This window comes from Poecilia reticulata, linkage group LG7 (assembly GCF_000633615.1).
Source record: "Poecilia reticulata strain Guanapo linkage group LG7, Guppy_female_1.0+MT, whole genome shotgun sequence".
Lineage (NCBI taxonomy): Eukaryota > Metazoa > Chordata > Actinopteri > Cyprinodontiformes > Poeciliidae > Poecilia > Poecilia reticulata.
In genome coordinates, this window is record NC_024337.1 from 10235439 (window position 1) to 10247338 (window position 11900).

General features: G+C 39.7%; 2 protein-coding genes across 2 annotated transcripts in view; one reads left to right on the forward strand and one right to left on the reverse strand.

Moving 5' to 3' along the window:
- alx3 (ALX homeobox 3) overlaps window positions 1-6230 on the reverse strand; it is a 38779-nt gene extending 32549 nt beyond the window's left edge. The window contains exons 1-2 of the mRNA XM_008413279.2: window positions 5446-6230; window positions 5039-5341 (exon numbers count right to left, since the gene is read on the reverse strand). The gene's annotated coding sequence lies outside the window, so the exon portion shown is untranslated. The remainder of the gene's footprint in view (window positions 1-5038; window positions 5342-5445) is intronic.
- slc6a17 (solute carrier family 6 member 17) overlaps window positions 4502-11900 on the forward strand; it is a 19069-nt gene continuing 11670 nt past the window's right edge. The window contains exons 1-2 of the mRNA XM_008413281.2: window positions 4502-4893; window positions 10375-10796. Coding sequence (XP_008411503.1) covers window positions 10502-10796 — 295 coding nt within the window. The 5' untranslated portion in view covers window positions 4502-4893; window positions 10375-10501. The remainder of the gene's footprint in view (window positions 4894-10374; window positions 10797-11900) is intronic.

Here is an 11900-nt window from a genome sequence, read left to right on the forward strand (position 1 = left end):
CAAATCAACTAATAAATGTTTTACTGAAACTAAAGTGTTGTGTTTGAATGAAAAACAAATTGTGCATAAAAGAGTTACCGACTTCAGAGTGTGGCCATGGATTTGGCCATCACAGTAACATTGTTTGCTTTCCTTTTTGGCAGTGATTAAAACTTGACTGGTCTCTGGATGTGAGCAAAACACATGGCAGCGCTTACCTTTACTTCTCAAGAAAACAATTTTATATCAGAAAACAACTTCACACCAGTCATCTGTTGTTCTTCCTGCAGAATGTCAGGTGGAGCAGTGGCTCTTTGCTGCCCTTCATAACACCAAGCCAGGTGACTCTGGCTTACTGTGTGCAGAAATGCATGCTTACATAAAACCCACATGCTGCCAGTTTTATGTCAGCTTTGCAGTAGCAGCAGTCCAGTTTCTAGGCTAAGGCTTCTCTGGAAACAGATGTTTTTCTTGTTAGACTTTCTTGGTCCCCTGAAGGTTTCACCAACAACAGCTGAATCTCTCTTTTTGGAGCTCGTAATCATGTGATGATGAAACGTGGATACATTTGTTGAGGCGATTAGTTTTGATGATTAAGTTCATTTTCTTGAACTTTGCTGTTGTCTGTGTTTCACTTAATTGTTGCCAGTGGATCATCTAATCCCTCCTCATCGGAGCCCAAATGCCATGTAAAGTGAAAAGACACAAACCGAAGAATTGTCATTTTTCATTAACAAGATTTCTGTCAAGTTTTAAAACACTAGCCAGCGATTGTTTGGCCAATATAATGCTGACTGACACACACAACAACAACAACACATTTAAATAGTATATTTAAGAGAAAAACAGATTCACTGATGTGGTAATCCTGCTGACGTAATAAGTCCTCTGATCTATTTTCAGCTGCTACTTCCCACAAGTCCTCAAACAAACTTAACCACACCGAGCAACGACTACAAAGATTAATGTGAAGCTCTGCCTTGGAGTTGAGTAAATACAGGGACAATGTCTCAGAACTACAATGGCTTAATTAAATTAAAATAGCTAAGTTCAGTTTGTTCTTGTACCTCTTTTAAACAACCTTACAGCCAATTTAAAGAAAAATTGAATCGTCATTTTCTTCAGGCATTGCTATCTTATTTCCTAATTCCCCTCATTGATTTTTGTGACATCGCATTCATCAAAGGTGTCAAAACTAATGGTTCTGCTCTCCTGGTCGTGACTTTTGTGTTTATTTCTTTATCTGAGGAAGCGGAGAGCAGCTTTAGCCACTGCTAATGAGGTTCTTGTCACCTGCGTAGCCAGGACAGGCTATTAAAGGGAAATAGAGGAAGGAGAGGGATGGAATACAAATGATTTAGCTGTCCTTGAACGTGAGAGTGAATACAGCATGCTTTTAAAAAAATAAAAATAAAATTGTATATTTCTACGGGTTTGAACTGAGTTGATAGTTACAGCTTTGTTGTCATTCAACAAAAAGAATCCAGCAAACAGTGGTGGGACTTGCTAAAATCCCCCACCCACCTCATTTGTCCGCCTTCTTCCAGCGCCTGCCCTCACACGCCCAGAGGGGAGTGGGCAAGGTGTCAGCACACTGATGGATTCTGGAACAAGCCACTAGCAGGTGGTTAAAGGGGGAGCAGAGAGAATGAGTTGGACCATGAACAGCCGACGAGGCTCAGCTGCGCAGAAACACCCCCCGAGACGAGGAACAGGTTTTGCCTGTAGGTTTTCGTCAGCATGTTTAATTTGTGACCTGGCAACCTGCTTCTCCTGAGGCCTGGGGGGGTCGGGGCTGATACTACGCAGATGGAGAGTGAAACATCCTGCAGTATCATCTGCTATATAGATATATAGCCTGCTGTATATAAAACACCTCCTTCCTTAATTTAATTTAAGCTGAAGGATAACTTTCCATCTGAGTAAGCAGCGTTTTCTTTATGCAATCCCAATTTTAAAGTCAGATATTCTTTCAAAGGAAATTTCTTGACTGCATTCACATTATGTGTTTTGTGAAGGGATTCACCTTTGACTTTGTTTGCATTTTGTCATGTTAGAACCACAAAATTCATTGCATTCATCAAGATTTGATGATCAACACAAAGTAGTATTTTCTTTGCTATTTGTTTTTTTTTTTTAAATAAAATCTTAAAAGGTGTGTATTGCCCTTTCAAATCCGCTACATCAAATTCTGTTTGATCAATATTGCCTCCAGAGCTTACCGATTTATTGAATAATGTCCACCACCTAAGATGCTGTGTGGAAGAAAATTTAACTTACTGTCACCTGATTACCTAAGATAAAAATACCTGCTTGAGTCTCAGACCTCAGATAAATACTTCCTCCTTCCTTAAATTTATAAAATAAAATTTTCCTTTCCTCTGAAAAACATGTCTCTATCCTACACGTGCGGTCCCTTACATGATGTCAAACAGACATTCAGAGGACAATACATGACGTGAATGTATTATGTACCTGGAGAAGGCTGCAGATAAGCCTCCGTTAACAGGGTGTTTAGCTGTCCGACTTCACAGAACTAAGCCTCGATAAATGGCCCTTCGGAGAGCTGTAAATCACAGCCCGGTCTGATGCCTCATTAGCCCTCCATTCTGCGGCCTACTTTAACAGAGTGTGAAACATTAGGAAAGCATCCGAGAACCTCGCTGCCTCTACTTCTTTAACCGCCCTGACAGCATTGTAAAAATAAAATCACCTGGGTCAAGGAAGCAGCGTTTGAGTTGAAAAATGTGCTGATGGGAAGTCGTGGCGTTTCTGTGGGACAATCTTTCTGCTTCGTTTGCCAATTTGTCGAGAATAAAATGTGAAGTGCGAGTGCCTGTCTCAGTAATTTCTGGGTTTTCACTTTAAGGATGAGGCCTGTGTGTGTTATCCACGAAGCTTTAAGGCGAGTAATCCTGCACCAGAATCCGGGCTTCGACAGGAGGCAGGGGACATTGGGTTGGCGCTGCATAATTTTCAAGGTGTGATAACCATTGTGTTTGTGAGTCACCAAACACCAGGGGCTACAAAACCACCAGCGGGTGAACCGACTGCGTGCTGAGTTTGCTGAGGTGGACGAATGATGCTGCCGCACCGTTAAGTTCAGCGACTCATTCACGACAGCGGAGACGAGCGGCGGTAAAAAAGGTGCTCAAGAGGAGGAGGAAGGAAGAAGAAGAAGAAGAAGAAGAAGAAGAGAGGGGTGGGGGAAAAAAGAGAGAAAAAGCTCAAAGAGTGAGTAACCATCATATGATCAGCTGGTTGCTATGGCAACTGATCCCAGTAGGCAGTCTGTGGAAAAGTGAGTCACATGAGCGAATTGAAGGAGACAGGAAGCACACCTCGCATGCACACATGCATGCATGCAGTGTTGCATGTGTGTGTGTGTGTGTGTGTGTGTGTGTGTGTGTGCGTGTGTGTGTTTTGGAAGCATCTTGTGATCCATGCAAAGGTAACTGAGGCAGCTGAGCACAAAACAAAAATAAATGTAAAAATCTGACATGTCACCTGCATACTAAGCTTATAAAAAGATTAAATAAAGAAAATGATCACTCCTGTTTCAGCAGGTGTTAAGTTATCACTCTTCTTCTCTACTCTTCATCTAAAAACATTTGTGACTTCGGCTCAGATATTAAACTCAGACCCTCTGCCTTTCAACACATTTTGCTTTTGTGACATTTTCACACACTTTCCATTGTTATTAAGTAATCTAAGGTCAGTAATGTTTCAATAAATTACCTCTTGTCCTCTAAAGGTGAAATGTAGGCATTGTTTTGCCCAAGACACATTTATTACTAATTCATTAGAAATTCTTTGTCCCTGTGGTACAAAGTAGCTCAACTGCAGTCAGATGGGATGGAGAAAATGTGTGAACATCAGTTTAGTTTTGTGACGGATTGGAAGATCTTAACACATCAACATGCATTAAACCATTTTACGTAAAAAATCTACAAATCTGGAGTTATTTTCCTTTTTCATCACTCAGCGTTGACGTAGCACAAAAAAAAAAAAATCCAGTAAAATGAACTGGAGTTAGTTGTAATTGGTAAAGACTTTAGAAAGTGCAAGTGGTTGCAGTGACTGTGAGAAGGTTGACTGACAGCACTGACAATGATCACCATGATGTGAGTGAAAACATTTAGTGAAACAAGTCCTGCAGACATCTGTCTAATAAAACGAGGTAGGATGTGCAGAGCCAAAGGCACAACTGCAGAGAGAGAAACATGACTTTGCCACATATTATCTCTGCTTGAGAAACGGCCATTAAGTTGTGCAACCACCCAGGCTTATTATATTGGAGATGATCAAGTCTGCCTTTTGTGTAAATGAAGACATCTTTCAGACATCATCATATGAGCACGTAGCAGTTCTGATGGAGAGAACTTTTTGACTGATTAAGCACCTGGTTGAAGACTACCTGTGCGATCCTCTCATTATCCTAACATCCAGTGAACACCGCAGATTTTTTTTTTTTTTTTTTTTTTTTTTGGTTCAGTCTCTGACGTGCTCACGGGCGGATGAGTCAAACCTGCGTCAGACTTCGTCGTGACTTTCCATAGTAATGTTTTGTTTTTTTTGTTTCGCCCCACAACACGGCTGAAACCACGTGAAAATCAGAGGCGAGAGTGAGAGAAAGTCATTTGGAGAGCATCATCCGGCAGGAGAAGCGAGACAAACGGACGCGATCGGCCGATTAATCGCAGTTTTAAGCGAGGGAACTTGTGGCTGGCGTTGAGCTCCTGCGTCAGACTTTACGCACCGTGCGCTGTGCGCGGCTGGAGGCTTTCTGTTGAGTTCGCATCTAGCAGCGCGTATAGAGATGCTGCATGCAGAGACGGTGGCTGAATGAACGCAGCACACATTCACCCAGGATTTATGCAGCCACACCGACCCGATCCGCAGACCGCAAAGAAGGTAGGAACTACCACATTGTTAGTGTGCTCCATTTTCTCCTCTTTCTGTTCAGCATTTAGTTTTGTGTGTGTGTTATTATAGTTTTTGCGAGGCGCTTTTGGTCATATCGACAGACAGAGAGGAGTGGCAGCATTCAGCTCCTCACCTGACGGACAGCCCGGTTGGTTATTCGGCCCGCGACATTAACGCTTATGCTGATCAGTCCTCCCTTTCCGACGCTCAGTTTTATGTTGACTTCCGTTTGCATCCCTGCATCGCTGTTAGGGGCATACTTTGACCTTGACGGAGGTTGTTATCCACGTACGGAATCTGTCCTCCAGCTCTCGCCTGACTGACGGCTGGATCTTCTCAGTCAGCTGTTGTTCCTGATCTAACATTCAGTTCAGCATCCAATCAAACAGAGTCTGATTTGCACTGACTCCATTTTCAGTCTGGAGTTGGTTCAAATCTAAAAAAAAAAAAAGAATAAAAGCCAAACAGATGAGATGAGCCGTGCGTGATGGCTGCCTCCCTGACTGATATTGGCAAAAGATGCGACTGCAGATCCATCACCTACTCTCCGTTCTCCCTCCACACACTTCACTTTTGTCACATGCAGCTCCTTGTTATTTCCTTCAGGGGATGTATTATAATTGTCTGGCCGTTTGAGATAACGAGAGGAGAGAAAGAGTGAGAAGAGACATAGAGGAGCACTGATGCTGCGAAGATGGGATTTCAATTTTTCAGAAAGAGCCCATCGCTAGGCAACCACAGCAGATGCAAGTGGAGCACAGTGTCATGAGGAACCTGTTTGGTTGCATCATCAGCTCCAGGGGGTCTGTGGAAACTCGATGATTTAGCTGAAGGAAGATGAAGCGGCACATCAGCCTGTTGGAGGTCTTGGTACAATCCTCTCCACTCTCTAGATGGAACATTTTGGGGCGCTTGCAAAAGTGTTTATTTAGCTATTTTTTTTATTTTATTTAGTCATGTTACCACCACAAATTCAATATGTTTTAGAGGAATTTCATGAGATAGACAAACAAAAAAGTAGTGCATCATTAAGTGGAAGGAAAATGATAGTTCGTTTCCTTTTGTCAATCGTTTAGCCACCTTTCTCTACAATTTTAGCTTTTTTGGGGGGGAGGGATATATTTCTAACAGCTTTGCTCATGTATACCTTGACCATTCTAACACATTAATATGTTTTGATCCAAAGCATTCCTTCATGGTTCTGGTTGTATGTTTGGGTTTGTATTCCTGCTGGAAGCCGCAAGTTCTCTATAAGGATTACCCTGTATTTGCCCTCTGACCATCGTCACTGCTCCAGCTAAAGAGTGGCATCCCCACAGCATAATGTTGCCACCACCATGCGTCACTTTGGGATGGGTGTTCAGGGTAATATGTAGTGTTTAGTTTAGGCTGTTGCCACATATAAGCTGTGTTTATATTGAGTTTAAATTGCACAGTGGTACAAAACGTTAATCTGATGCATTTTATTGTCTTTAGTTGCACAATAACTTGTGAAGTTGGAAACTTGTCATTGCTTGAATTGGTCCTTCTGTTTTCTTTCCTGTTCAGTTGTTCAACATAATTGAAAACTATTTTGGGAAACAATTACAACACATGCATCAAACTGAAGGCCCGGGGGCCAAATCTGGCCCTCCGTAGCTTTTTATGTGGTCCTCTAGACTCAAACTCACATCAATAAGTAACTCCAGTTTTTCACAAATCCACAAAATCAACAAATCCCACTTTTTTAAAAATTTAATTTACTACAATTTTTTTTCTCAAAATCGGTCAAAAACATTGGGTTTAATTGACTGCTGCCTCAGCCTTACTTGATGCCAAGTTACAGTCCGTGATTGAGACATCGAGTAATAAAAAGTCACATTTAACATCATACATTAATGCAAATATAGTAAGAATCTCTTGCAAATATTTCCAACTGTGATTTTGATTCCAAAAACAACCACAAAATCCTGGAGGAACTGCTATTTATTAATATTTTAACCGTTTAATGGGTTTTATCATTAAAATCATTATTTAAGAACATTCAGATTTTTGAAATGGGCCAAAATGAAAATGTGTTTGACACCTCTGATTTAGAAGATCCCCTTATAAATCATACCCAATCTCTACACTTTTGGGTAGTTGCCCACTTTCCTGATTTTTCTATCTGTGTGAAAACAATGCACTGATCAAATCTGAGCCTCTTTCTTTCTTGGCGCGGATCTTGTGGATGAATCAGTGTAGTAGTTGTGGGCTGCAGTCCTGGAATGTGCGTTGTGCACCCTGCCTCGGAGCCACGTGTGTGTCGTGACTGCTGAGGAATGCGATGTGTGAGCGACTCGTTCAGTCCCTCAGACGACCTCAAACATCAGGCTACTGTTCTTCAGGACTGACTCTGACTGGAATCTGGGCTCAGATATCTGTCGGCTTCTTGTGTTTTCAAATTAAGCTCCTTGACTTCAGATCAAACACCTCTGACTTTTCTTCTCTGCCCTTGAGCTGCCGGAGCAAAGAGTCTCACGTTTTGCTCTGCCTCAGCTTTGACAGTCTGCTCATTCATTTTCTACCTGTGCAGCTGCTGTTCTGGCATTTAACAAAAGTCACCCATGTCAGTAATGTGTTATGGCTTTCTTTAGCCAACATTTAGCTAATTAGCATAAGAGCAGCTAAGTTACTCCCTGTACATTTCAAACACTTGTTTCAAATGTATAATGTTTGAGCTAAATCTGTGCATTTAATATTATGTAGCTTGGGATTGGTTTTTTTTTTTGTTCTTTAGTGAGTTTTAACACAAGATGAGAGGAGACATTTGAACAAAAGCTCTGTTTGCAGAAATCCATAGTTCTTCTGCAACAATTTTGTCCCAGTTTTTATATATAAGATATATATTATTGTTTTTATTTTCCAAATTAGAATATACAGGCACATATTATTTAATTACAGCACCTTCAAAAACATATTTCATCAATTCAGTTTAAAAACTGAAACTTTAATTTATAAACAGATTGATTATGTTTTGCTGCGATTACTTTTAAAGCATCAGCCCAGTCCTCACTTTTTCAATGGCCTTCCTTTATCAGTATTTCCTGTTGCTTAAGGAGATTTTTACTTCCACTAAACTTTCCAATAACATGCCTGAATACCACAGTCTGTGAACAGTCAGAGCTCCTTTCAGAGCAGCAGTCTGTATCTCAGACCTGGACAGTAACTCCTGGACAACATTTTCATGATTTTATCTGCCACAGCATGATTATAACCTAAACTGTCTGCATTAAGAAGATTTTTAATGATCCTATGGAATCATCAAATTTTCAGAGAAACCATGTTTTAGGTATTCCTTTAGCTTAAACCATCATCATCATCATCATCATCATCATCATCATCATCATCATCATCATCATCATCATCATCATCATCATCATCATCATCATCGAAATTAATAGAAACAAACCACTGAATTATTTTAATCTATATGCATGAGTTTCACATTTTGAAATTAAAAGCTGAAATAAATTAGCTTTTTGAAGTTGTAGATCTAATTCATTTAATTCCACCTCTTCAAGGCTGAATTGCTCTGTGTTTACTGTAAGGTAAGAAAATATTACATGAAGACGTTTGCACATTGTAACAGATACTTATGGATCTGTTAGTCACACAATGTGGGGAAATTTTGTGGAAAATTATATAGAAAGTTATCAAATCAAATTTTTGTAATGCAAAAAGAGCAATAAGAAGTGTTCCCATTATCTTCAGTTTAGTTTTTAGTATATTTCCATGTAGCTTTATTTATGTTCAAGGGTGAAAACAAAAGCAAAAAAAAATTAAATATTTAAAAGTTCATTCAAGGATTTTTGCCGTGATGAAGAAGTGAACCTTTGTAAAGAAGAAAAATAAACTCCTGCCTGGGTGAGGTGTGAAATTTAAGTGTTGACAATTTGTTGTTTATTTGTTTAAATAATTACTGAAATTACTTTATTAAATGTGGGCTGTGCAAATAGTAAAATGTTTCTTAATTTTCCTTTTTCTGTCTCTGAAAAATCTAGAGTGATTTAAAAAAAAAAAAACATAATAAAGCAACAATGAATGAATGAATGTATGAAGCATTGAAAACGGATAAGGTTTTGATTGCTGGACAGACCAATGGTAAACCAGTGGATTACTGGTTTAATCAGTTAATGGCCATTAAATCCTCATAAATGTAGAACAATAAAACTAATCGATTACAGTTTCTCTTTTGCTATTAAGTAGATAAGGTTCTATATGCCATGAAAAACCCAACATGCTTTTCTCAACTAAAAAAAAAAAATCACCATTGCTCCAGAATATCACATTGTTTTACACAGTAATAAAAAAAACCCTGTTGAAAACATGTAAAAGCTCCTGATAAGAAAAAAAAATGTCATTAACAGCCGATTAAAGCTCAGAGGGTTTAGTTTAGTTGTGCTGCGTTTTCCTGAGAGACACACAGACCATTCACTGCTGTTCACATGACTCAACTCTGGTATAATGGGCTTTACTGTGAAACGGATTGTAATTCAGTCTGGGAGATTCATCTGCTGTAATGAAGTGGATTACAGAACGGCCTCATGGCTCTGAAGTGCTGCTGTTTAAAAATACTTCAGGTTTTAAACCAAAACTTAACTGCTTGTTGTTGATTTATAAAGTTTCAGTAAAAATCTATGTCTGCTTTTTCATTTTATGTCTACTAGAGACATTTTTTCCACATGTAACAGGATACTTTACATCTTTTATTTTAAGATTTTAAGTCATTAATCAGCTGGTGAATGTTTATGAGACAGATCCAATCAGCGATTCATCAGAAAACTAGAGATCTGGTGAGGAAATGTTAGGAATAAGAACAAATATCCTGGATTTTCAGACATAATTGATCTCCTGTGAAAGATAGGTGCTTTATGTTAGCAGGTATTTTGCAATTGTTTGTTATTTAACCATTTTCAGTACCTTGTGTCATGTTACAAGTGCAGCTCAGTCAGCAGGTCAACTGGTCAATAAACTCCACAATTTTGGTACTACATGGAAGAGTGGCGGTGAGAAAGCCTTCGCTGAAAGAAAGACATTAGAAAGCTGATGTGCAGATTGACACAAAGCACGCAGGGAAAACACTAAACTTGGACAAGAATGGACTCTGCTCAGATCCGACCAAGATGGGATGTTTTGGTCGTCAAGGTCAAGTTGGAGAAACATCCTGAATGTGTTTTCTCCATGGTGATACACGATGGTGTCAGTATGGTACTGTGGGACCACTTTTCTCTAGCTGGGAGAAGGAAGACAGACTTGAATGGAGCTCAATAAAAGGCAAAACTTGGGAATTTTCTAAAGCAAAGTGGTAAAGCAAATGTCTCAATTGAGCTTAAAAGTTTGGTCATACCGGTTTACTTTCAAATTAACAATATAAAACTTAAACCTCTTAAAAATACACTTTTTTTGCGTAAAATATGACATTATGTTCTATATGACGTTTCTTCACAGATTTAGGAAAAGCACAACTTTCTCATCCCGACACACTCCAACTTGGCTCCTCTTCTGCCGGACGTTCTCCTCTTCGTTCCCTGTCGTCAGCCTCCCCTCTGAAGGAGCTCCGTCGTTCCCAGCAGCCATGCCAAAAAACACCAAGGTGACTCAGCGGGAGCACAGCAATGAGCCGGTCACAGAGTCCGTGGCCGACCTGCTGTCCCTGGAGCACCCCATGGACTATAAGAGCAGTCAGATGAGCATGGGTCTGAGTCCCGGGTCCACCGCCCCAGGAAGGTCTCTGCTCCCCGAGCAGGACGCCGAGGACGGCCGGCCGGCGTGGAACAACAAGCTGGAGTACATCCTCGCTCAGGTCGGCTTCTCGGTCGGCCTGGGGAACGTTTGGAGGTTTCCCTATCTGTGCCAGAAGAACGGCGGAGGTAAATGGATGACTGCATGTGTGAGAGTTTGTTGACTATTTTAAATAAGCAAACCTTGCCAGTAGACTGTAGTTTTGTTCGTTCTGGTTCTGGTTCTAAATAGGCCAGCTATGTCAAATCAAGGCTATTAGTATGAATTGAACGAGATGCAGCCATAGACAGCACTTTAACTCACTGGTTAAATGCCAGCCTATGTCTCAGGGTTAATTCCTCAAAGTGCTGCATCTTTGCCCTGAAACTGTTGGTTCTGCTATGATTTGGTTTAACATGCTCACATATTCATGACAAGTGGCAAATCCAATAATCTGCTGATTTGTTTTACAAGGTAATTCGCAGCAGATCATAGAGGCATTCAAATAACCACAGGAAATGTAACTCTTGTTTAATAAACTGTCTCTTTACACACAAAAAGAAGTAACCATGCAGGCATAAACAAGACGTCTTGATATGAGATGAACTGAAACAGGATAATTATACACTGTAAGTTTCTATCATCTTGTTTTACACAAAACCAGGACAGAAAACATCTTCCTATCTAATCTGGAAATCTTTTTATTCATCCACACAGCTGAAAATGTGATCTGTCTGGATGATCTTGCGTAACAAAATGATTGTGCCTAATGTTTGAAATATATTTAATATGTAATGTTTGTCCTGAAAATCTGAAATATGACTTTCTAAGTTGTTTTTCTTTTCACTTAAAGGAGAGCAGACCTTTATTGTGTTTCTGAAATTTACAGATTTTAAACTGTTTGTTCTGTTTATTAATTATCACGTATTATAAGAACATTAACCTGTTGTTAATGTTCTTTCCTTTGATTGGTATAAGATATTTTCCTTGTTTAAATGTTACTATAACAGAGTTTTTAGTCTCGGTTTTTCGTGAATGATGAGTGAAAATAGATAACTGTGGAAAGAAGCCAGGAGCAAGAGAGTAAAGCCAATCGATAAATAGTTCCAGTAAGAAGTTCACGTCTTCTCATCAAGAACACACTAATATTTTAGATTTTTTCATTATTATTTAGCTAAATTGGAGGATTATCAGACATGGACAGACTGTTTAAAGTGTTTCCAAATCAACTCCATTGGATTAAAGTCCAGCCT